This window comes from Xyrauchen texanus, chromosome 16 (genome assembly GCF_025860055.1).
Source record: "Xyrauchen texanus isolate HMW12.3.18 chromosome 16, RBS_HiC_50CHRs, whole genome shotgun sequence".
In the NCBI taxonomy this organism is placed as follows: domain Eukaryota; kingdom Metazoa; phylum Chordata; class Actinopteri; order Cypriniformes; family Catostomidae; genus Xyrauchen; species Xyrauchen texanus.
Genome location: NC_068291.1, coordinates 39,978,042 through 40,004,879, shown reverse-complemented (window position 1 = coordinate 40,004,879; position 26,838 = coordinate 39,978,042). Strand labels below are relative to the sequence as shown.

The 26,838-nt window shown below is 35.9% G+C and overlaps 3 protein-coding genes across 4 annotated transcripts in view; 2 read left to right on the top strand and 1 right to left on the bottom strand.

The window, feature by feature from the left end:
- The window catches only part of LOC127656981 (bromodomain adjacent to zinc finger domain protein 1A-like), a 31,981-nt gene extending 24,296 nt beyond the window's left edge, over window positions 1–7,685 (bottom strand). Inside the window, 2 exon segments of the mRNA XM_052145584.1 lie at window positions 2,663–2,806; window positions 7,671–7,685. Of these exon segments, the coding sequence (XP_052001544.1) occupies window positions 2,663–2,775 (113 nt within the window). The 5' untranslated portion in view covers window positions 2,776–2,806; window positions 7,671–7,685.
- A 5,259-nt stretch (window positions 7,686–12,944) lies between these two features.
- Window positions 12,945–21,361, top strand: LOC127656878 (signal recognition particle 54 kDa protein). The gene is made up of 17 exons (XM_052145404.1): window positions 12,945–13,015; window positions 13,887–14,013; window positions 14,178–14,279; window positions 14,391–14,482; window positions 14,594–14,678; window positions 15,649–15,753; window positions 15,881–15,947; window positions 16,042–16,099; window positions 16,209–16,359; window positions 16,511–16,659; window positions 16,749–16,849; window positions 17,696–17,782; window positions 17,909–17,982; window positions 18,068–18,176; window positions 19,468–19,638; window positions 19,733–19,828; window positions 20,639–21,361. Exons 3-17 carry the CDS (start codon window positions 14,202–14,204, stop codon window positions 20,728–20,730), a joined length of 1,515 nt encoding a protein of 504 aa, XP_052001364.1. The 5' UTR covers window positions 12,945–13,015; window positions 13,887–14,013; window positions 14,178–14,201; the 3' UTR covers window positions 20,731–21,361.
- Window positions 21,362–22,305: 944 nt separating this feature from the next.
- The window catches only part of LOC127657133 (protein transport protein Sec23A-like), a 28,006-nt gene continuing 23,473 nt past the window's right edge, over window positions 22,306–26,838 (top strand). Inside the window, exons 1-4 of one of the 2 annotated variants that reach the window (XM_052145796.1) lie at window positions 22,338–22,383; window positions 23,008–23,027; window positions 23,541–23,776; window positions 23,962–24,019. In XM_052145796.1, coding sequence (XP_052001756.1) covers window positions 23,013–23,027; window positions 23,541–23,776; window positions 23,962–24,019 — 309 coding nt within the window. In that variant the 5' untranslated portion in view covers window positions 22,338–22,383; window positions 23,008–23,012. Of the gene's footprint in view, window positions 22,384–23,007; window positions 23,028–23,540; window positions 23,777–23,961; window positions 24,020–26,838 lie in introns of both variants that reach the window. The other variant, XM_052145797.1, reaches the window with a different exon arrangement.

Genomic DNA, 26,838 nt, shown 5'->3' with positions numbered 1-26,838 from the left:
AAAAAGGTGTAATTTTATTAACGTTGATTAACTGTAAGCTCAATCAACAGCATTTGTGGCATAACGTTGATTAACTGTTTCAATTGGTCCCTCCTCTTTAAACAAAACAACAACAAAAAACTCAAATGGCAATAGGGCTGAGAAAAAAAACTGATTCTGATACAAATTGCGATTCTTGAGCAAAATGACTTAAAATGCATACATGTTTATCTTAATGCAACAATGATCAATAGATAAATATAAGAAGCTGTATTTGTGCAGAGTTCCACATAACAGGTTTTCTCTGAGAAGTTTTGTCTCTTTAATTCTTTACATTCAGTCCTTTAATGCACTGCTGCTACAGCCATCATAGCGCCATTTGTGCACTGCCGGACATGAAAATCATCTTATGTGCTCAAATGTTCCTGTTATTCTGCATAATATAAAAGTTAATTTGAGATGTGTTGTGGAGAGTATTTGTCAGAAGTTATTCTGCAGATTCTGTCTGACAACGTTTTAATAAATAGTTGAGCCGTAAAAAGGCTCACCAAACTGTTGGATGCCAGAAACTACAGGTGAAACTCGAAAAATTAGAATATCGTGCAAAAGTTCATTTATTTCAGTAATTCAACTTAAAAGGTGAAACTAATATTTTATATAGAGTCATCACAAGCAAAGTAAGATATTTCAAGCCTTTATTTGATATAATTTTGATGATTATGGCTTACAGCTTATGAAAACCCCAAATTCAGAATCTCAGAAAATTAGAATATTGTGAAAAGGTTCAGTATTGTAGGCTCAAAGTGTCACACTCTAATCAGCTAAACACCTGCAAAGGGTTCCTGAGCCTTTAAATGGTCTCTCAGTCTGGTTCAGTTGAATTCACAATCATGGGGAAGACTGCTGACCTGACAGTTGTGCAGAAAACCATCATTGACACCCTCCACAAGGAGGGAAAGCCTCAAAAGGTAATTGCAAAAGAAGTTGGATGTTCTCAAAGTGCTGTATCAAAGCACATTAATAGAAAGTTAAGTGGAAGGGAAAAGTGTGGAAGAAAAAAGTGCACAAGCAGCAGGGATGACCGTAGCCTGGAGAGGATTGTCAGGAAAAGGCCATTCAAATGTGTGGGGAGCTTCACAAGGAGTGGACTGAGGCTGGAGTTACTGCATCAAGAGCCACCACACACAGATGGGTCCTGGACATGGGCTTCAAATGTCAAACGTCTTACCTGGGCTAAAGAAACAAAGAACTGATCTGTTGCTCAGTGGTCCAAAGTCCTCTTTTCTGATGAGAGCAAATTTTGCATCTCATTTGGAAACCAAGGTCCCAGAGTCTGGAGGAAGAATGGAGAGGCACACAATCCAAGATGCTTGAAGTCCAGTGTGAAGTTTCCACAGTCTGTGTTGGTTTGGGGAGCCATGTCATCGGCTGGTGTTGGTCCACTGTGCTTTTTTAGTCCAGAGTCAACGCAGCCGTCTACCGGGACATTTTAGAGCACTTCATGCTTCCTTCAGCAGACAAGCTTTATGGAGATGCTGACTTCATTTTCCAGCAGGACTTGGCACCAAAAGTACACTGACACTGACACTGCCAAAAGTACCAAAACCTGGTTCAATGACCATGGTATTACTGTGCTTGATTGGCCAGCAAACTCGCCTGACCTGAACCCCATAGAGAATCTTTAAATATTTAGAATATTTAAAATCCTTTTTTTTTTATTGATTTCATGTAATATTCTAATTTTCTGAATTTGGGGTTTTCATAAGCTGTAAGCCATAATCATCAAAATTATATCAAATAAAGGCTTGAAATATCTTACTTTGCTTGTAATGAGTCTATATAATATATTAGTTTCACCTTTTAAGTTGAATTACTGAAATTAATGAACTTTTGCACGATAATCTAATTTTTCGAGTTTCACCTGTATATGTTGCACCACTTGCCATATTTATAATCTAACAGCCAGGGTATTCATGTGCAGTGTAAGTATAAATGACATCAACATAATGATCTGTACTGTAGTTTCTACTTTAACTTTACAAACGGACTTAACTGGTCATCTTAAAGTGCAACTTAAAATACCAGTCTTATGACCATGATAAATTACATTATTACAATATGTATAAAAGCGGTAAAACTCGTCACTCTAATGGCCACACACCAACAATAGCAGCGACCACGTTTCTCGCTACAACATCCTGTGTGTGTATGAGATCTGTCCCATCCTCGCCAGCAACACACCCCCCCCCCTCCAAAAAAACACCAGACCAGGGTCTTCCCAAGGACATCCCATTCGTGATCTGATACCATTTATGATTGTATAGCAAACATGTACACACCTAAAAGATTTAAAAATACTTAGTCTAGTGCCTGGATCGAGGTTGGCTAAAGTACGCTAACTAACTAGCAGCACAGGCCCTAACTGACACCTGCCGGGTGTATGAAGGGGGAAAACTATTAAGTCTTTCTGAATTCAGGACATTTTCACACCAAAGCCGTTGGACTAGAAGTAAATAGTGTTTAAAAGATACTAAAACGGAAGAAAATTTTGAAAAACAAAACTTTCAAGCAGACTGTCCCCATGGTTGTCACCTCTGTTGTTAGTTTCAGATGTTTGTTGGCATCAAAGGGGGAGTTCAGACGGATATATATGAATAAAATAACAAAATAAATATCTTCTTACTCGTATGTCCTGAAGATTTCATGTGTGACTTTACACAGGAAGACTTCTTCGTCTGGTCGGAGATCTGCGGGCGGCTTTTGCCTCACGAAGGGCTTCTTGTGGAGAAGCGGCATCTTTTCTTTCTCTTTATCTCTTTCTCCAAGACTTTCAAAAACAAACACAGAATAGACAAACAGAAAGTAAGAAAATCTCAACTGAATACGAATTCATTGAAATACATTCACATCTTCCTGTGAGACTCGTCGAACGCAACTGAAGGGAAACCTTTAGGGTTTAATCTTTTAAAACAAATGTGACGATAGTTTCCAGTCTTTGTTAGTCACACGAGCTTCCCGGGTGACGTTCAAAATCCTCCCCACATGTTTCACCTTTTCGGATTCGAACCGAATTTTAATCATACATTCGGTTCATTATAGATGAACCGGTCACACGGTCGAATAACGGTGATATTTACCAAATCTATGATGTAGAAATGATCAAACGAATCCAGAAGAGAAAGAAAATACTAAAGTATCAGGGTATATAAGCGTGTTGACGACAAGTTTTGATCCGCTCTAGTTCACTTACCGACCGGCGTAACACTGTGGGTGGAGCTTCTTCGGTAATTCTGTCATTCCATTGGGCGATTCAACCGCCAATCACGCCTCCGCAACCTATGATGGGAGGCGACAGTGGAAACTGGGTGTATCTTTTTTCCGCCACTGAAGATTCATCTATTTTGTATGTCATTTTCAGGGTTAAAATATCTGAAGAGGCGCCAGTCGATAGAAGGTATTTTGTGGTTGGAAGTAAAAAGAGTCAATTGTAGTACACCTAATTACATTCAACATTTTTTTTTTTTTTTGTAACTGATGGCAGTCAATAAAATAAGTGATAAAATAACATTAAAGGTCGAGTCGACTTAACTTACTTCACAAAAGATATTAAGGATTAAATTTGGACCCTAACATTTTATACATGTTCTAGCACAAAATGATGTACTAATTTGTGAGTCCTGTTAGATTTTGGCTATGCATATGGCAGAATTAACCCCAAAGATATTACATAATTTAACCCTAATGTGCTGCCTCATCCTACAAAAGAAAAACACGATCCTTCCCCTACTTCCTGTTTCAATAGAAAGTGAGGGAGACGGTAATGCTCTTGAACAAAATGCAAGGAAGAGAGCGCTTACATAAAGGCAACATATTTATTATACAGTATATCAATGAGGGCTGCCTTAAAACATAGTAGGCCTAGTGTAACCTCTGAATAACATGGGACAATCAAGCAGAATTGTACTCAAATCTATAACATATTAAGAGAAAGAGTGTTTTTCTTCTGACATTAATGGCTAATTACATAAATTTACAGTTTATTTGAGTATAAATGTCTTCACACCAACTTGAAAACTCAACACAACTTTAAATAGTTGACAAATGTAGCTTTACCACAAGGTTCAACTTGAAAAGGAAACTTTTTGTTTAATCAAATCTATATGCATCATTTGTCCCATAAGGCCTCATTGAGACTAATCAAAATAACTGGTTCCACTGCTGAAGAGTCCATATAGATCTTTGTTAAGAGGGTCAATGTATACTGTAAAGATGGATTTGCTTAAAAGAATCTGGGTCTGTATAATTTTTTAGATTAACAGAGTAATCGAATGGTACTTCCTCTATCCATTGGCTGAGCGTTAACGTCTCCAGGGAATGAGAGAGGGAAAAATAACATTATTCTATCTGTCACATGTCATTTTGATAAACTGCTGAAGTATTTAATTACACTGCCAACAGCAATTGGAGATAAATAGATTAGATTCAGAGACAGAGAAAAGCTTTTTACAATTGTTTCTTGAAGTGAAGCAAGTGCCTCTTGAATGCTTGGAACAGTTACCAATAATACACTTTTCTTTCGAATATTTTGACTAATAAATTGCCCAGTTCTGGAAATAGATAAAAAAAAAAAATAGAATATGAAAACTCTAAATATGCCTGATTTACTGGATAATTTTCTTGTGAAATAAGGTTGCAATCGTGGTTTAACTTTATCACATGACACTTACTGAACATCTTACTCGCACATTGAACATCTCTATAAATATACCATCCAGACAAACCATACAAGAATATAAAATATATAGAGAGTCACATGACGCCATGCGAGAAGCAGACGTGTGAACAACGAGCTCTGCGTACTTTGCTAGTTTTATTACTATTTGTGTCATAAACCGGTGAGATTTGATACACCCTGATTCTTAACTGTCCAAGGAAGACAATATGTCCAAAAATTTTAAATCCTCGGGCTCTGGAGATATTTAAAGACACTTACGTGTTCAAGCTGTCACCCCTGAGAAACAGGCCAAAAGCCATGGACTCAATTCGGATGGTGAACAGAAAAAAATCTGGCATGAATTGATGAATGTGTCGGCAATGCTGATGAAGGTTGTTGCAGACTTGGGGGATCTTGCTGTGATACGTCCAAAGCACGAGAACTCGTGGAGTTGGAAAGAATATTAAAAGTGTAGAGGCAGAGCTGATGTGCCGAATGTCGTCTGGTGTCTTCAGAGAATTGACCCGATTGAAATACAGATATAATACTATTTTATCGCAGAAGGCGGAGTTTTGGGTATTCAGTGCAAGACAGAAATATTTTCAGTCAGGGGACAAAACAGGGAAGCTTTTGGCTAGATATATAAAGCCTTGGCCATTGTTATTAATAATGCTTTTAAATAATTCTATCTTGATCTTTATAGTTCCACATCTTCGTCTACTGATGAAGATATTAGAAACTTTGTGGAACCATTAGAACTCTCTAAACTGACAACTGAAAAAAAATTCTCTTAATTCTGAGATTACCTTGGAGGAGCTTGGCGAGGTAATTATGGCCTTGCCTACAGGCAAGGCTCCGGGGCCAGATGGCTCTGCCACTGAATTTTTTAGATCTTATGTTACAGAATTGGCTCCACTTTTGTTAGAAGTTTATATGGAATCATTAAACAATGTAAAGCTTACACCAACCATGACACAAGCCGGGATCACTCTGATTCTGAGGATGCTTACAGGGGTGGGGATAGAGTCTTGTATAATCAGGCCAGGAACACACTGAATATGTAAATCAGAGTGGCTAAAAGAAGCTACTCTGAGAAGCTGAAAAACAAGTTTTCAGCTAACGACCCTGCATCAGTGTGGAGTGGCCTGAAACAACTTACTAATTACAGGACTCCTACCCCCAACCCTGTGGTGGACCAACGACTGGCTGACGACCTGAATGTGTTCTGTTGTAGATTCGAAAGGCCCAATTTCACACCCCACAAACCCTCAGACCTTCATTTCACACAGACATTAACACCTCCTGCAACCCCCCTCCTCCTGGTCATGAAGTCATTTGAGAGACTGGTGTTGGCCCACCTGAGGGACATCACTGGACCCTTTCTGGATCCGCTTCAATTTGCTTATTGAGCAAACAGGTCTGTGGATGATGCAGTCAACATGGGATTGCATCACGTCCTGCAACATCTGGACAGACTGGGGACATACGCAAGGATCCTTTTTGTGGAATTCAGCTCGGCTTTCAACACAATCCTCCCAGCTATACTCCAGTCTAAGTTAAACCAACTCCCTGTTCCCACCTCTACCTGTCAGTGAATTACTAGCTTTCTGACGGACAGGCAGCAGCTTGTGAGGCAGGGGAAATTCACTTCCACCACCTGTACCATCAGCACTGGTGCCCCCCAGGGATGTGTGCTCTCCCCACTACTCTTCTCGCTCTACACAAATGACTGCACCACCAAGGACCCCTCTGTCAAGCTCCTGAAGTTTGCAGATGACACCACTGTCATCGGCCTCATCCGAGATGATGATGAGTCTGCATATAGAAAGGAGGTTGAACAGCTGGCTGTCTGGTGCATTCAAAACAACCTGGAGCTGAACATGCTCAAAACGGTGGAGATGATTGTGGACTTTAGGAGGAACACCCCAACATTGTCCCCCCTCACCATTCTAAACATCACTATGGCAGCAGTGGAGTCATTCAGGTTCCTGGGCTCTATCATCTCACAGGACCTGAAGTGGGAGTTACACATCGACTCCATTGTGAAAAGGCCCAGCAGAGGTTGTACTTCCTTCGCCAGCTGAGGAAGTTCAACCTGCCACAGGTGCTGCTGAAACAGTTCTACTCAGCAGTTATTGAGTCTGTCCTCTGCACTTCAGTAACTGTCTGGTTTGGTGCAGCTACGAAATCAGACATCAGAAGACTACAAAGGACAGTTTGGTCTGCTGAGAGGATTATTGGTTGCCCCCTGCCCCCCCTTCAAGAACTATACACTTCCAGAGTGAAGAAAAAGGCTGTACAAATCACTCTGGACCCCACTCACCCTTCCCACTATCTTTTTGAACTGTTGCCTTATGGCCGGCGCTTCAGAGCTCTGAACACCAGAACCGTCAGACACAGGAACAGTTTTTTTCCCTCAGGCTATCCATCTAATTAACAATTAAATTGCCCCATTGAGCAATAATTATGTGCAATACACAGTTTAAGTCTATTTATATTATCCAACATATCCACTTCTGCCATTACTTACATTGCTCTGTACATAATATACTGTATTTTTGTTCTTTATATAACAGATTTGTAATAGATTTGCACTACGTGTGTGTATGTGGGTATGTATGAAGGTGAGTGTATGTACGTATATGTATAATTATTTATTTTTTATTCTTTTTTTTTAAAATTATCTATGTCTTGCTGTTGTTTTTGGTATTGTTTGTATTGTTGTACACTGGAAGCTCCTGTCACCAAGACAAATTCCTTGTATGGGTAAGCATACTTGGCAATAAAGCTGATTCTGATTCTGATTCTATTGGATGCATCCCGGGGGTTGTTTATATTAAGTATATTAAGTGGCTTGTAATAAAAGTGTCAACTAAATGTAAATTGAGGATGAGTTTAAATATAATTTATGTAAACAAACCATCATCAGCATTTTGCCCCACAGGAGCACAACTCCTAGTCTGAAACCCACACCTACCACTAATTTTCCTCTGAGATCTGGATGAACATTCTGGAACAGAAACTGGAGCTTTGGGAAGGAGAATGAATGTGAATGAACTCTGCAAGACAAGAGGAGTCTTATGACATCTCTTCATTATTGCAAAAAAAAAAAAAAATGTATGCAGTTCAACATTGAAGTACAAGTGTGCATGCAAGCATTTACCCACTGTTTCTTCATCATACAAGAGCGCATCGATATGCACACGGACTAGGTCTCTGATGAGTCTACAATTTAAAATATGAAATTTAGTCATGCTAGCACTGATTCTTGAGATAAGGAGCAAAACAAAAGACCTCTTACTGTTAAAAATCAAGAAATTCATAATAAGAAAAATACTGAAAAAGATCAATCGAAATGAAATGTGCATTTATTTCTTATATTTTATATAATTTCATTCGAATTGTCTAAATTCAAGCTCTTTACTTGTAAGCACCTGTAACTTTACCTGTCCTCAGCAAGATGTCACAAAGTTCAACAGCCAAACAATCATAAATACAAACATCAAATGAAAGATAGAGATCTGTAAGATATCAAACAATACATAAAGTAAAATGTACACTTATATACTGTATATATTATTCCATAAAACAATTCCTCACAAAGTTGTGTCCTCAATGACAATGCCGTGATCAGTTATAACTCCAAGTACCCTGTCCTTTCCCACTTCCTGCTCATGGTGAATGCAACAGTAGGACATGTGGACATTTCAAACAAACAATTTTGCTGAGGTTACAGTTTCAACATGTCAACAACATCGTCCCATTGTGATCATTTCTGTTGAGACTTGTGGAATAATTTTTGTATTGTATTTTAGGTAATAGAGGCCCCAGAGTAAAACACATGGTTAAGATGGAAAAATATTCACTTTTGTAAACTTTTATTCTGTTATATTCTGAAAATGTATATATATATTTATATATATATAAATATACACATTTTTATAAAAACCTGTTCCCATAGCTGAGACCTTTGTCTACAAATATATCAATTTCAAATTAATTCAATATTAAAAAAATAAAAACTCAGATTTAGAACATGTTTTGTCTCATATCTCTGTGAAGTGAAAAAAAGGGCAAACGTAGTGACATAGATTACATCCTAGACTACCCCAATATAAAGTTAAATAAGAATATATTATGTGGATAGCCATATTTCAATAACCATAAAGTTATTGTTATAAAAATGTATATTGGGGTAGTCTAGGATGTAATCTATGTCACTACGTTTGCCCTTTTTTGAGAAGATTGGAAATGTCCACGTTATTGTCATTCAAATTTAGGAAAAAGCTCATTTGACATTTGACAACTGTCAAATTTCAACAGCCATATATCAATAACCACATGGTATATTCTTATGAAACTTTAAACTGTGGTAATTCATGATGTAATCTAAGTCTACCCTATGTTTTCCCTTTTTGGAGAAGATTGGAAAAGTTTTTGCCTTTGGAAATTGATATCATCAGGGGTGTAGATTCCGGGCGGGGTAGATTCCATCCCCCCTGGAAACAATGCCCCTGATGATATCACAAACCTAAGACCATCACTTCATGTCATCTAGACACTCAGGTGAGGCACTATCTATAAAAAGAATCGGAAGGGGTGTAAAATAATTGAGTAAACATCTTGAAGTATTATTTTTTTGCGATTTACTTTACTCGAGTGCAGTTTAAACGGAATACTTGTACTTTTATTTAATTACATTTCCAAAGAAAAAAATATTTTTCTTTCTTCTTACTGGACTGAAGCTGCTTTTTCACTGCATTTTTTTTTTGCCATTTTTGACCTGATATTGACCTTAAGACATGCCAGTTTATTGCATACTGTGGCATCACAAAAACAAACACAAAGACAATGTTAAGCTTCATTTAATGAACGAAATAGCTTTCAACTTTGTCTGATATAATGGCAAGTGTTTTTCTAGTACCAAATTAGCAATTTAGCATGATTAATCAAGGATAAGGTGTTGAGTGATGGCTGCTGTCTTGATTTGATCAAAAATATATTTTTTTCAAATAGTGATGGTGCTGTTTTTTTTTACATCAGTAATGTCCTGACTATACTTTGTGATCAGTTGAATGCCACCTTGGTGAATTAAAGTACCAAATTCCTTCTGAAACAGCAAAATCTGTACATTATTCTAAACTTTTGGCTGCCAGTGAATAATCTATAAAATCTATAGTAAAATTGTTTATTTGCCATAAATAGCATTGTGTGAGGAACAGGGCCAAAGTAAGTGTTTATGAAATGATAATCTGCTGTTTTACTCGTGATTTAAAAAAGGGGATAAAAGTAATTGTTTATGCAGCTTTGTATTCATTCCACAAGGAAATTGCAGCATTGCGAACAACAGGCCACAAAAATTTTTAGTTATTGTAAGATGATTCTATGACCAGGTTTTGAATGCTACTGGGGGAGAAATACGACAGTCGTTAAAGACAGTAAAAAGATGACTTAACAAACCAATAGAATTTTACAGCATCCTCTCTCCCACAATCTCCTCTCTTGATGTAATTCTAGCTATGCTAAAAGTTATTTTTTGTTTTTTAATACTCAAGTACAGTTTAATGTAAATACTATGTTACTTTCACTCAAGTATGTTTTTGGCTAGATACTTGTACTTCAATTGAGTACAATTTTCATTCACTATCCATACTTTCACTTAAGTATAATTTACTTTATAGAGTAAATAATTTATAGAGTACTTTTTACACCCCTGCGAATATGTTTTTGAATTTTTTTTCAAACGTAATAACTTAGACATTACATTACCCACTTAGAGTATACGCAGATGCGAGTGAAAACACTGGAGATGGGAAATTTAAAACAGCCGAATCGTGGAACACTTCCGCATTCAGGAAAAAGGTGGATAAAGCTGTTCAGCAAACCTCTGAACGCTAAGGCTTCAAAGACATATAACATCCTTAAGGATGTCACATTGAAAATGTAATCCTTTAGATGTGATATCTTATGTATTCATTTTGTTTGTCCCTTTGTTAGCAAAATGTCCCCACTGTTGTTGTTATTCGATGTGTGTATATGTTTAATGCAATAAAAAAAAAGAGATGTTCAGTTTGTAGACCAAAAACCTGGAAGACAATTCACCATGAGTTCCCCTTGGGTATTTTCCTATGGGCTATTATAATACTGTTCTACTCAGCTGCTGCTGATACAGTTCTACTCAGCAGTCATTGAGTCTGTCCTCTGCACTTCAATAACTGTCTGGTTTGGTGCAGCTATGAAATCGGACATCAGAAGACTACAGAGGACAGTTCGGACTGCTGAGAGGATTATAAGTTGCCCCCTGCCCCCTTCAAGAACTATACACTTCCAGAGTGAGGAAAAAGGCTGGTAAAATCACTCTGGACCCCACTCACCCTTCCCACTACCTTTTTGAACTGTTGCTTTCTGGCCGGCGCTTCAGAGCTCTGAACACCAGAACCGTCAGACACAGGAACAGTTTTTTCCCTCAGGCCATCCATCTAATGAACAATTAAATTGCCCCATTGAGCAATAATTAGTCTAATTATATTATTCAACATATCCACTTCTGCCATTACGTACATTGCTCTGTACATAATATAGCCTACTGTATTTTTGTTCTTTATATAACAGATTTGTAATAGATTTGCACTACGTGTGTATGTGGGTATGTATGAAGGTGAGTGTCTGAGTGTATGTATGTATATGTATAATTATTAATCTTTATTATTCTTTTTCTTTTTCATTTTTAAAATTTTTTTAATTATCTATGTCTTGCTGCTGTTTTGGTATTGTTTGTATTGTTGTACACTGGAAGCTCCTATCACCAAGACAAATTCCTTGTATGTGTAAGCACACTTGGCAATAAAGCTGATTCTGATAATGTTTTTTTTATTTATTTATTTTTTTATTTGAGTAAAATAAGGTCTGTGGTAAACATCTCTTGACGATACATGGACGTTTTGTTCTACAACATAATTTACACACTTTCATACCTCAAACATGAAATCAAAATTCACGTTTGAGGTATGAAAGTGTGCAATTTATGTTATAGAAAAAAACGTCCACGTATCGCAGAGTAATGTTTACCACAGACCCTATTTTACACATAAGTTCAAAATCCCCATTATAAAAACCCATTGGAAAATCCAGGAACCCTTGGCGAATTAGACTTACGGGTTCACCTAAAAAATGATGTCACAGCTGAACAGCTCCATTGCTGTGCCACCGTAACATTTGCATGCATCAAAGGGCATAGATTTGGCTTGGACGTTGGGGGTTGCAGCGTAAAGCATTAATTTGTTTCCATTAATCATGGTATAAATATTTGGTGGGTTGTAATTGCTTGTTTTTAATTCCATCCCCCCTGAAATCTACACCCCTGCATGCATCTCATGATCAACATCTCTAATATAAAGAATGATATATACATTTACATTTATGAATAAAACATTTTCCATAAATCGATAATACATTTATAATGCTTTATGTTCAATTTTACTATCAAAATAAAACAGAATATCCTCTTTCCTTAAATGCATATCAATACCCATATTCATCTTAATAAAATATTCTAAATCACACTAGAACATTTTTGTATAAATACAATAAAAAAAGGTGTACAATGCTTTTAATTTCAAAGTTACAAAAAGCACATTTTAAATCAATATCTTTCCTAAATCTTGTAATGACCTGTTTAACAGTTTAAATCCAGTGAATAATCTTAAACGAGACCTCACGAAACTTATTGGTCACACAATATCTTCTTGTAATTTTAAAGGTTTCTTCTCAATTTATATTTTGAAATTGTGCATTCCAAAAACTTTTGGCTGATGGAGCTGCACAATTTTGGCAGATTTTCCTAAGATAGCTGTCATTTCTTTTTTATCTGTAATAGTTTACCTTACAACTTAACAGTAAAATCAATATTTGGTCTTGAAACAATGTTATATTTTAATAAGTTCATCAATCACAGTCATAAATTCCTTAAAAGATACTGGGAATGAATATTTCCATATAATTCAGAGTGTGTAAGTAAATTACCATTGCTGTTAAATAGTCACCGATAAAATAGCTTTTTTAAACCAACTGTCAAAAAAAAATAATTTCTGTGCTTAATGTATTTATTGTTACGAATTAATCATCTGTGAGGGGAAAAGTTGTTCTTATACATAATCATCCATGATAGTAAGAGCTGTTTATGGAAAGGCTAATCATTTGTATTTACAATAAAGGTCGGCGAAGCTCTTAACCCGGAAGTAGAAATACGTCACGGGAAGTTGGTGGTTAGATGACGTTTGTAGTCGCTTTCCCACTCAGCAAAACAGCTGCTGCGAGTTAAAGGTAAGTCTTATTTAATCGAGAAATATCTATTTAGTTTAATTATTCGCATATTAAACAGTTTGAATCGTCGTCGGTTTGCCTTTATCTAGAGAAAAAAAAGCTTTCGTTAGTTTTACTGGCTTCGTAAACATGGTTTAAAGCCTGGTTGGCCTGTTACGTTAGTAGCCCTTATTCCATCATAGAGCTTTAACTGAGAAAATCAACATTTAAATAAATAAACAAATAAACGTAACAATGATGTTATCATAACGACTAAGTAAGCCAACATTTGTATTTTCATACTGACCAGTTTCTCTATTCGACCCATGGCTCAAAATTATCCAAATGTAAGCAGACTACCATGGCTCGTATCATCAGTTTACATTAAATACCCTAAACCTAAAGTACAATTAACCCTTGTGGGACTTTCGGGACATTTTCGTCTTTTTCATTTTTGTTTTTCTGATCATTTTGGCTGTGTTAATGCCAACGGTATACATTTTGCCAAGGTGTTTATTTTTGGGGGATTTTTGAAATTTCAACCTAAGTTCCTATAATACATCTAGAATACTGTTGTTGTTAATCATTGACATATCCCAAAAAATAATCAAAATAAAAATCCAAATCCATGATAATCCAAATATATATATATATATATATATATATATCCCCCATAGCATTTAGTATATTAAAAGTATTTTTCATAAAAAACAGCAGTGGCGTTTTATAAATAAACTGGCATTTAAATGGTTAAAATCCTGAAAATTAGGTAGTTATGATCAGGACTGATGTTGGTAAAAAGTAATTTGTATTTTAAAATTTGAGTAACTTTTTTTATTGACGCATTTAAATGTAAATAATGTTTTTTCCACATCTGTTTTTGTCTTTTTAGAAGTGTTTCAAATTCATTGGGCTGATTTCACTGAAGCCTTGTGGTTCAAAGCAAGCGGTAACTGGAAGAGGGTTTTTTGGGGGAAACCCCACAACATTGGATAAGCCTGATTCATCGAGCCTAACAAGTAAAGAATGATACAGAATCAAATATGCTTTCAGAAACCCTTTTTAAATGTCGTCAACAAAGTTCTAGTTGATGCCTTTGCTACTGGGAACTGGTGATCATTAGAACTGTGTCTGCCTTTTTTAAACCTTTGTAACTTGATGTAACCATAACCCCCTGTTGCAGGTTGACTGCTCTTTAATCGCAAAAATGGTTTTAGCTGATCTGGGGAGGAAAATAACCTCTGCTTTGAGGTCTCTCAGCAATGCCACTATCATCAACGAGGAGGTATGATGAAAATTATTTCATCCTGACTATTTGTGTTTATTGAACTTCCCAAAATTATTATGGCCTATTATAAAAATATTCACATGTTGATGTATTTACAATCTTCCACAGGTTTTAAATGCTATGCTTAAAGAGGTCTGTGCTGCCCTGCTGGAAGCTGATGTAAATATCAAGTTGGTAAAGCAGCTTAGGGAGAATGTCAAGTAAGTACCACACGTTTTTGTTATTTTATGGTAAATACCTCAACAATTAGTATATGTGCTTTTCTCTCTATAAACTCTTTTTTTATCTTTATAATCACTCTATAATCTCAGGGCAGCAATTGACCTGGAGGAGATGGCCTCAGGGCTTAACAAGAGAAGAATGATCCAGCATTCAGTTTTCAAAGAGCTTGTTAAGGTAAATAATGGTTTACTATTAATGTCTTTCTGTTAACACATTTAAAATTAATGCATGTAATTAAAGAAATATTTCACCCAATATAAACAATTCTCTCATCATTTACTCACCCTCATGCCATCCCAGATGTATATGACTTTCTTTCTTCTGCAAAACACAAATGATGATTTTTAGAAGAATATCTCAGCTCTGTAGGCCCATACAATGCAAGTGAATGGTGACCATATAGGCAGCATAAATGTAATCCTTAAGAAAATAAAATGGTTTTCTTGTTTTTAAAGGTGCCTTTGACCAACTCAAGCAAAATGCAACAAAAGCCAGAATACCCTTTTATGGGAGGTAATAAAATAATTAAAACAATTATTGTTTTTCACGGACCCCATTTTTACTGTTACATTCGTCCTGCTCAACAAATGTAATCCTTAAGACTCCAGTGTTTTAATCCATGTCGTTTTAAGCAAATCCAATCCGTTTTTGAATGAGAACAGACAAAAAATATATCTCCATTTTCACTGTAAATCTTGATATCTGCAGTCTCCTTGGCGATCATTATTTCAGGCTCGATAATACTTCATAGTGCCATCCACAGCTCTGTGCAGAACTAGGAATTGTAATCAAGCTTGAAATCGTGATCTTGCCTGGAGACTGCAATGGCAAGTTGTACAGTGAAAAAAAAGTTAGTTTTTGGTCTGTCTTCACACAAAATTGACAAGATGGATCTAACCACTGGAGTCTTACAGATTAATTTTAAGCTGCCTTTGTGTTTTTTGGAGCTTCAAAGTTTTTGTCACCATTCACTTGCATTTTATACATCTGGGATGGCTTGAGGGTAATAAATGATGAGAGAATTTTCATTTTGGGTGAACTATTCCTTAAATTTTTAATAGAGTTTTGTTGGACGTTACAAGTTTGACAGTCCAATGATTTTTTTATTTAATCTAGAAGATAAAGATCAGTGCTTTTATTTTAGCTGGTGGATCCTGGAGTGAAAGCCTGGACTCCCACAAAGGGCAAGAACAATGTTATCATGTTTGTTGGACTTCAGGGCAGTGGGAAAACCACAACATGTTCTAAGGTGAGCAGTACTTGGAGATATGCACAGCGATGCCTTTTACCTTGTACAGCTAATCAAATGAGTTGGAAGCTTGGAAAGTATTTAAATATTTAGGTTGAAATAGAGAAATTTGTCTTTGTCACTTTAGTTGGCATTCTACTACCAGAGAAAAGGATGGAAAACATGTTTGATTTGTGCAGACACATTCAGAGCAGGTAATCCTGACTGTTTTTTTGATGTACTTGTATTAGACTAGAGTAATACTCTGTTCTCCAGAAGGAAAATAAAATGGTTTTCTTGTTTTTAAAGGTGCCTTTGACCAACTCAAGCAAAATGCAACAAAAGCCAGAATACCCTTTTATGGGAGGTAATAAAATAATTAAAACAATTATTGTTTTTCACGGACCCCATTTTTACGGTTACATTCGTCCTGCTCAACAAACCTAATCACTATGTTTGCTTGTGTGAATTAATAGTTACACAGAAATGGATCCAGTGATCATCGCTGCAGAGGGTGTGGAAAAATTCAAGTCAGATAACTTTGAAATAATCATAGTTGACACTAGTGGTAGACACAAACAGGAAGACTCACTCTTTGAAGAAATGCTTCAGGTGTCAAATGCTGTGGTAAGTGAATAATTTCCTGCATTTGAATAGTAGCAGTCTAGGAGGAATCAGGATAGTAGAAAGAAAGTGCTATGTTAAAGAATTCTTCCCTCATGAATTGAAGGATTTGATTTGCTTGATGGTTGATGGCCATTATTAATTGTTCCCACAGCAACCAGACAACATAGTGTATGTGATGGATGCTTCCATCGGTCAGGCTTGTGAGGCTCAGGCAAAGGCCTTTAAGGACAAGGTAGATGTGGCTTCTGTGATTGTCACCAAACTGGACGGCCATGCCAAGGGCGGTGGAGCACTCAGCGCGTAAGTACTCGCATAACCCTTTTTTAGTAAAAAAATAAAATCTTTTTTCTAATTAAATGTAGCAGTTTACATGAGTATTGTGTTTACAGTGTGGCTGCAACAAAGAGTCCCATCATTTTTATCGGTACTGGTGAACACATTGATGACTTTGAACCTTTCAAGACTCAGCCCTTCATAAGCAAACTGCTTGGTAAGGATGCACAGCTGCTGTTTATTTAAATCCTTCAGATGTAAGCTTCAAAACAAAAACATTTAATGACAAAATTGTTTTTGGCAGTGCATGTCGGGTTAATTGTTAGTTGGATGTTGGAACTGTTACAGGGGAACTATACACATTTAGATTGTTGCTCAAAACATTAGTATTATAAATTACAAGCATAGTTTCTCAGTATGCTTTTATGATATCAGTTATTTTTCAGTTTTAATGATTTGAAAATTTCGCTGAACACTATTAGGTACACTATGATCCTAATAAAGTGCCCGATGTGGTCTTCCGCTGTTGTAGCCCATCCGCCTCAACGTTCGACGTATTGTGCATTCTGAGATGCTATTCTTCTCACTTTAATTGTACAGAGCGGTTATCTGAGTTACTGTAGCCTTTCTGTCAAACCAGTCTGGCCATTCTTTCTTGACCAGTCATCAACAAGGCATTTCTGTCTGCTGAACTGCCTCTCGCTGGATGTTTTTCATTTTTGGCTCTATTCTGAGTAAATTCTAGAGACTGTTGTGTGTGAAAATTCCAGGAGATCAGCAGTTACATAAATACTCAAACCAGCCAATCTGCCACGGTCGATATCACTGAGATAAAAAAAAAATTCCCCATTCTGATGGTTGATGTGAATATTAACTGAAGCTCCTGACCAGTATCTGCTTGATTTTATGCACTGCAATGCTGCCACACGATTGGCTGATTAGATAATCTCTTGAATAAGTAGGTGTACAGATGTTCTTAATAAAGTGCTCATTCAGTGTTTATGTAAAAAGAAACCGTAAACATGGCTATGTCACTAACCTTTAAGAATACATTTTCTTCTAGGCATGGGCGACATTGAGGGATTGATTGACAAAGTGAACGAATTAAAACTTGATGATAATGAGGAGCTAATTGACAAGCTCAAACATGGTGAGACTTTTCCAATAAACATTAGATTTGTATCTATTTGTGTGGTTTCCAATGCAGTATAATTTTTAAAGAAATGGCAATATATAGACTAGGATAATTGTCAATACCTTTTATTCTTTCTCTTAGGTCAGTTCACACTCAGAGATATGTATGAACAGTTTCAAAACATCATGAAGATGGGACCTTTTGGTCAGATCATGGTAATGCAAAGATATCCATTTATAATAATCAACTGGGTTGTTCTTTTCACTTAGTTTATATCTGTTTTTCTTTGTATGATTTCAGGGCATGATCCCAGGCTTTGGAACAGATTTCATGAGCAAAGGCAATGAGCAGGAGTCTATGGCCAGACTAAAGAAACTCATGACAATAATGGATAGTATGAATGATCAGGGTATGTGTCGTTTTCTTCCTGATACAGTATCCAGTTGAAGAAGTTTACATACACTTAGGTTGAAGTCATTAAAAAAAAATTTTAACCACTCCACAGATTTAATATTAGCAAACTATAGTTTTGGCAAGTCGTTTAGGACATCATGACATGAGTAATTTTTTCAACAATTGTTTACAGACAGATTTTTTCACTTTTAATTTACTATCACAATTGCAGTGGGTCAGAAGTTTACATACACTATGTTAACTGTGCTTTTAAGCAGCTTGGAAAATTCCAGAAAATTATGTCAAGCCTTTAGGCAATTAGCCAATTGGCTTTTGATAGGAGGTGTACTGGATTGGAGGTGTACCTGTGGATGTATTTTAAGGCCTACCTTCAAACTCTGTGCCTCTTCGCTTGACATCATGGGAAAATAAAAAGAAATCAGTGAAGACCTCTGAAAAAATAATGTGGACCTCCACATAATATCCATTGTTATGTTTGGAGGAAAAAGGGTGAGGCTTGCAAGCCGAAGAACACCACCCAACCGTGAAGTATAGGGGTGGCAGCATCATGTTGTGGGCGTGCTTTGCTGCAGGAGGGACTGGTGCACTTCACAAAATAGATGGCATCATGAGGAAGGAAAATTATGTGGATATGTTGAAGCAACTTCTCAAGACATCCAGCCAGGAAGTTGAAGCTTTGTGGCAAATGGGTCTTCCAAATGGACAATGACACCAAGCATACCTTCAAAGTTGTAGCAAAGTGGCTTTAGGACAACAAAGTCAAGGTATTGGTGTGGCTATCACAAAGTCCTGACCTCAATCCGACAGAACATTTTTGGGCAGGACTGAAAAAGCATATGCGAGTAAGGAGGCCTACAAACCTGACCCAGTTACACCAGTTCTGTCTGGAGGAATGGGCCAAAATTCCAGCAACTTATTGTGAGAAGCTTGTGGAAGGCTACCCAAAATGTTTGACCCAAGTTAAACAATTTAAAGGCAATGCTACAAAATGTATGTTAACTTCTGACCCACTAGGAATGTGAAATCATTCTCTCTACTATTATTCTGACATCTCACATTCTTAAAATAAAGTAGTGATCCTAAGTGACCTAAGACAGGGAATGTTTTCTACGTTTAAATGTCACGAATTGTGAAAAACATTAAATCTTTAAATGTATTTGGCTATGGTGTATGTACATTTCTGAATTCAACTGTTGCTGCAAATTTAAATGTAGTTTTTCTAAATTCCTTTTTATTTTCTTTAAATGTAAGTTTCAGTTAAGTTATTGTGTGTTTTCTCATCACAGAACTCGACAACAAAGATGGTGCTAAGCTCTTCAGTAAGCAACCTAACCGCATCCAGCGTGTGGCCCGTGGATCCGGAGTGGCTACTAGAGATGTACAGGAGTTACTCACCCAGTACACAAAGTTTGCCCAGATGGTCAAGAAGATGGGAGGCATTAAAGGCTTGTTTAAAGGTTGGGCTTTTCATGGAAGATGATGCTTTCAAATTGTTTCAGTTTCATGACACATTTAAAATGGATGACTCATGATGTGGTGGTTGTTTTGAAGGAGGGGACATGTCCAAGAATGTCAACCCATCACAGATGGCGAAATTGAACCAGCAGATGGCTAAAATGATGGATCCCAGAGTGCTTCACCACATGGGTATATGCTCCTCTTTCACTCTAGCTAACATGGTTTTGTTTTTAGTAGATCTTGGACATTAGTGACTGATTTACCTTCATAAAAGATAGGGATAGGAATTGATTGTAAAAGTAGCAAAATTATATTCTCACATGACAACTGGTTTTGAAGTTGAATATGGCATTAAAGGGAGTTCACCCAAAAAAAAAAATTCTCATCATTGACTCATTCTCATGCCATCCCTGTGTATGTGTATGATTTTCTTTCTTCTGCTGAGCACAAATTAAGATTTTAGAAGAATACGTCAGCTCTGTAGGTCCTTACAATGCAAGTGAATGGAGACCAGAACTCCAAAAGCTCCAAAAAGGAGATTATGTCAGTATAAACATAATCAGCCAGACTCTAGTGGTTTAATCAATGTCTTCTGAAGCGATCACGTGCATTGTATGGACCTTCAGAGCTGAGATGTGGACATAAAAAGCTTAATTTTGGTTCTGCTAAAGAAGAAAAGACACTTCTGAGTTGGCTTAATGGTGAGTAAATCATGAGAGAATTATACTTTTTGGGTGAATTAATCCTTTGAACATAACATGCTTTGAGCTTCCTGATTCCTATATATATATATATATATATATATATATATGTATGCATGCCATTCCATTAAAAAAATGCTTGCAGCACTTTTAAGATCATGAAGTACATGAAATTACCTGAATAACTATATTCTAGATATTTGATTAGGAAGTTCTGCATAGATATGTTAGAACTATTCAATATGGATTGCGGTTGTTAATGTTGTGCTTAATAAGTCCAATGCTTGTTTCTTGAAAGGTGGCATGGCCGGACTTCAGTCCATGATGAGACAGTTTCAGCAGGGAGCTGCTGGCAACATGAAAGGAATGATGGGATTTAACAACATGTAAACCTCTGAGCCTGCAAACAGAGGATACAAAACTATCTGATGGTTTTAGCAAACAAAACCTGGGCATATGAAAATGGGTTGAATAATATGTCTTGCCACATACGAAGTAATTTCATTTAATTCTTTAAAAGTTGTAAAACATTAAAGGCTCATTTACATGTAAAGCCCAGTGTTTCTGAAGCAGAATTTACAATGGAGACTGTAAGGAGAAATTTGCTTCCTGAGATCAATGTGATGTTTAAAATGTCTTGTGATGTCAGAGAGTGTTCTGCTTGGCAACTATACACCTTGACATCTGAGTACTTCCCTGTATTGCCGGGTATATTGGCAACTGACATCTTTCACCATTTCTAAACTGGAAATAAAGATTGGAATAAAAATATAAAGGATAAAGAATAAAGATTGAATGATTTTACAATAATTATGATGATCTTAATAGCACAAGATCTTCATATTTAGAAATTGTTATTATTGTATAATTGTCTGTTTTTGATTTATTTTTGTTTGCCAAAGTGCTGGCTTTGTATCCAAGATAAATACAGTAGCTGCAAAGTAGTGTGTGGCAATATTTTGTCATAATGTTATAATAAAATTTATATGGCAACATTTTAACAACACTTGTATTTTATTATCGCCCCAGATTTGACTTTAAAGAAAGTATGTCATCAAAATTTCTTGTGCATAAGCCTACATACACTGTGCATTAAATGTGTTTGTAAGTCATACTTTGTAGGGTGATACCTTTATATGTGTTTTGTAGTTTGATTTTGCAAATTTGCAAAGAGATTAGTAGATCCTTAAGTCAATAGTAATATTTGTGTAGTATCACTTGTTAAACATGATTGCTCCAACAAATCAGTGAGTTAAGTCATTATATTAAGTTAAGCAAATATTGAGTGTAAATAAATTTTTCACAATTTAAGTTTGTTCTGAAATCATGCTAAAACTGCACTTACACAAAATAGTGCATAATAAAACATACAATAAAAAAATTGACAAACAGATGATAGATGTTATATTAATACTTCAATAAATTATATTCATATAAAAATGAATAAATCATTATTACATTTTATTAATACAATTTTTATATTCTTTAATATAATTTAATAAATAAATTCCATGAGGTGAGTTAAATAAGTCATTTTATTACATTCAAGCAAATACTGAGTTTAAATAAAATTTTCACATTTTAAGTTTGTTGTTAAATCACGCTAAAACTGCATTTACACAAAATAGTGCATCATAAAACATACAATAAAATTTTTTGAAAATAGATGATAGATGTTACTATATTCATACTTCAATAAAAAATAAAGTATGTATAAATCTTTAATAAATGTCATTAATTAAACTCATATTTTATTAATACAATTTAATAAATTAATTCCAAGAGGGAAATCGCAATTTTTCCCGATATAAATAATTTATAAATATTTTTCATACTTCAATGTCAAATCAAGAATACAATGCTATCACACAAAAATAGGTTGCATAGTAAAACTCAACATTCGATGAAATTAGTTTTGGGCTCTTGACGTGGCACTGACTCCATGTTGCGCTGCTACGTCATCAACTCGGGAGTGCGCGCGAGATTGTGTGCGCGCTGTCACTGACAGAGAGTCTCTGAGAAGACACCAAATCAAGACTTCAGGTACGTATAAACACAGCTTACTCTAAAAATAGATCCTTGTTTATGTTACAGTAATGATTCGATACATTTGAGCGGTTCGGAGACTTTAAGTGGACTGTGGTTAAAGAAAACTAATTTTTAAAAGGCATTTAGCTTGAAGTTACTTTCTGTGTATGAAGCATCATGTGTAGATCAACAAGCAGGTCAGATGAAGCGGTTTAGTCAAATGTTTGGTCAGATTTTATGTTTATAAATGGTCTGTTACATCTACATTACTTTTATGTTGAGGTAAGTTTGTTTACCTCTTAAATTATCGGACTAGCTTTCTGTTGCTAATTTTTGGAAGGTGGCCTAACATTGGATCCATACAGTTCAATCAGCCAAACTAAACTTGAATAAACCAAATTAAACTACTCTTAGCATTGTATCTCTTTCCTTGAGAGAAATTGCCCTAACTCTTTTGCTATGATTTTTAAATTTTTAAAACAGTCAGGAAATGTATTTGCATATTTTTTTCTTTTTCCATACATTTTGTCGTTTACATACAAAGAGACTATATTTTATATGCATGGCTCATAGTCACTGTGTTTTCCTTAATTTTCTTGTGTTCTTCTCTTCTTCACATGTGGCATGTTCTCTATTTAGGGCCAATGGCTAGTGAACAAGTGAGTTACCTACTCAGACAGCATTATGGGGCATCATGATCAAAATCAGAAACAAGAGAGAAAGAAATATAGGCTAGGATGTGACTCAAAACCTTATAACATTACTAGCTAGACAGCATTTTAAGCATCATTGTCACAACCTATAGCTTGTGCCTCGAAACGTAGAGAGCTGCCAATGTAGAGGCATAGGTAATGTTTAAAAACCATGTGAGCTACCTACTTGGATAGTATTTTTGTTCATAATAAGTGTGTTCGAAAATAATTTTTGATGCCCGAAATTTGTTTTTTGTTTGTCAGCTCACTTTATCTTATCTTTGATCATTACAGCTTATTTTAATGATGTCATGGTTATAGTTTGCCTAGTGTCCAAAGGGTAAAGCAGGTGATTAGATGATTCAAATCGGACAGTCCTTTCTATGTAATACCTTTCCACAGGTCTGATTCCAAGTCTTATCTGAATACATCATGGCACACATTTCTGTCTCTTCTTTGCAAACCTTTCCTAACCCGCAGTTCCCTGAGGGTGCTATGGCGACCTTCCAGGAGTTCATCCAGCAGAACGAGGACAGGGATGGCGTCCGTTTCAGCTGGAATGTTTGGCCATCCAGTCGTCTGGAAGCCACACGCATGGTGGTTCCAGTGGCCTCGCTGTTCACCCCCCTAAAAGAGCGACCGGATCTTCCCCCGATTCAGTATGAGCCTGTGCTGTGTAGTCGAGCCACGTGCCGAGCTGTTCTCAATCCTTTGTGGTAAGTCTGTTAAACCTGGGCAAACAGTTTCCAACAGCAAAATGAGTTCACAGATGGAGGATCTAATGTTCCCCCATTGCATTATTTACAAAGCAAGATATTTATTATGGAGGCTGGATGCAAGATGAGATGCCCTAATATTTTTATGCTTCTATGTTTTCCTTTACCCCTCCCTACAAAATTAGCCAAGTGGATTACAGAGCAAAACTTTGGGCATGCAACTTCTGTTATCAGAGAAATCAGGTAAGTTTATCCATTTTTAAATGGAAATTAGCCACAAACTAACAAAATTAATAAGATACAACACAACAAAATTATCAGAAAACAAATGGTTATAAAAACACTGTACTTATTTTTGTCCTTTTTGTCCTTTTTGTGTTCTGGCCAATGCCTGCTTTGGTTTTCTACCAGAAATCAATGGGCCTCATTTAGTAAACTTGTGTACATTTATGATTCAATTCTAAATAATTTGCACGTAAAATGAACCTTCACAAAAACTTTCCTCCGGATTCACGAATACTTCGTTCTCCCCAGATTTGTTAGTAAAGCGTAGCGAATTCCAAACGTTTGTAAATAGTGGGGGTGTGCAAATATATTTACAATTATCATAATTCATGCCCATGAAAATGGCATACAAGAAAGGCACCAGACTCACTAGTAAATGAGAACAGTAATGAAAGGGTTTTAAAATGAAGAACATTCAAATCATCATATTTTTAAGATAAATTTGACTCATTTAATTCTTAGTTCATTTTTTCATTACTTTTATAATTTCACTTCTGTCAAATGTAGTCATGGCAGTTTGTCATAAAGAACAAAAATTCTTTGAATGTCTTGCACATGATTTACATCCATTCATACCAACTAACATTTAGAAAGGACAAACTTTCATAAATCCAAAAATGTGTCAGAATGCTTTTACGAATTATTTACACACAAATTAGTTCTGCTCGTGTTTCATGAATGAGACCCAATGCACATAGCTTCATCAACATATGCTCGAATCCGTACGTGGTAATGATGAGAAAATAATGTCACAGTACCTGCAACTATTCTTGCCTACCGGCGGCTCTTATAATGTGTCCTGCTCCCACGAAAATGGGCTGTATGCAGGCTATAGCCTGAGGGAAAATGCTCAGTTCCCTGTACAACGCTCTTTCTAGGGAACTTACAGTGGAATGAGCAGCTCTCTGCATCTTCCGAGCAGCCTCATGATCTCTCATGCATTGAATCAGACTGTCACATGACTTAAAATACAGTGCTTAAAAGATAAATCAATTTCTGTAAATTTTGCTGTGCTGTGGCTTAATTTTCTTTGTGCTGTGACTTTTCCAGTGTGTTGTGGCTTTATTTCATTGTGTTGTGTTCTGTTGTGTTTTAAGCTTTTATTTGCTTTGCTAATTTGGTTATGTTTTGCACATCTCTACCACAGTATATTAGTAATAGTGATATATAGGGCTGGGTAAAAATATAGATTTTCTGATGCATCCGATATAAATTCTTAAATCCCAAGATCAATCTTTCACTCTATCTGGCGACCCTCTATAATGCAAGTAAATCACTTGCATGTGCGACCACATTTACCACTAGCTGTTAAATGTTCAGATCCAGTGATTGAGTAGGATAGTGGAGAAGTTATTAGAAAGTTATTAGTGGTCCTTTCACTGCATTTTGAGAGTACAACTTTGGTTTGACTCGTTCTGTGTGTACTAAGACTAGATCCACAGGTCCATATGTCATTGAATAATGTATCTTTTAATATCCTTTCTGTTCTTTATAGACAGTTGTTGATTAAAACAACAACATTTAATTCTAATCCATGCACCATGCACATCCTCTCTCATTATATGCACTTACTGGCTGATGCCGGTAGCATTAAAGAGACAGTACTGATTAAACACGTGTTCTACAAATCAATCTAAATAGTAAAAATTATGCAATTAAACAATAAAAATGTAACAAATACACTACCGGTTAAAAGTTTTGAAACACTTGACTGAAATGTTTCTCATGATCTTAAAAACCTTTTGATCTGAAGGCATAGGCTTAAATGTTTGAAAATAGTTTTGAAGACAAAAATATAATTGTACATATTAATTTATTTAATTATAAAACAAAAATGTGAAATTAATGACTTGGACCAAATAATAAAGAAAAGCAGCCAATATTTGCCCAACATAGACTCATGGGAACTCATTCAATACTGTTTAAAAAGCATCCCAGGGTGATTCCTCAAGAAGCTGTTTGAGAAAATGTCAAGAGTACATGTCTGCAAATTCTAGGCAAAGGGTGACTACTTTGAAGATTCTAAAATATAACACCGTTTTGATTTATTTTGGATTTTGTTTATTCACAACATAATTCCCATATTTCCATTTCTATTATTCCATAGTTTTGATGATTTTACTATTATCCTAAAATGTAAAAAAAAAAATTTATAATAATTTTTTTTTGACTGGTAGTGTATATATTTGCAATATCAGATTTGCAATTTCAAGACATTAATTGATGGAATAGACTGAATTTGAACATTTTCAAAAGCTAAAAGGTGACCAATTTGATGAAAATGATAAAATATAATTTGTAAAATTTAATATTTTCGAATAGAAGGCTCCTTTGTAATCAGGAGCATTAGCTGAGAGAGAATGTCTTTCATAAGTAAGCAAAATGGACATTGCAGCATAGTAATATGTATCGAGATTGGATTCAAATCGAGAGTTTGTGAATCAGAATTGAATCGGGAAATCTGTATCAATATCCAGCCCTAGTGATAGACCAACAGATCGTCCAGGACAATTAATCTGCTAATATTTAGTCATTCTGAGATTTGTGGTTGGCTGATTAACAGAAGTGGTCATTGCATCTAATTTTAGTTCCAAACAGACTTGTCAATGGATGGTACACATTGCCAGATATTTCTTAGTACATTTTGAGAAATGGTAGTGTCAAATAGTGTTCATTTAAAATCAGCAATGTTGTGTGGATCATAGTTCGGATTATATTGTAAAGATATCAGCCATTGGCAACCTCGCTCTCTAAATATTGGTATTGTCATCAACAGT

What these genes read in the sequence shown, in the direction of transcription:
- LOC127656878 (XM_052145404.1), top strand. Translation starts at nt 14,202, where the DNA reads ATGGTTTTAGCTGATCTGGGGAGGAAAATAACCTCTGCTTTGAGGTCT. An exon ending in TGCAGACACATTCAGAGCAG is followed by an intron (nt 15,948 to 16,041) that starts GTAATCCTGACT and finishes TTGTTTTTAAAG; the next exon opens with GTGCCTTTGACCAACTCAAG. An exon ending in CAGAGTGCTTCACCACATGG is followed by an intron (nt 19,829 to 20,638) that starts GTATATGCTCCT and finishes GTTTCTTGAAAG; the next exon opens with GTGGCATGGCCGGACTTCAG.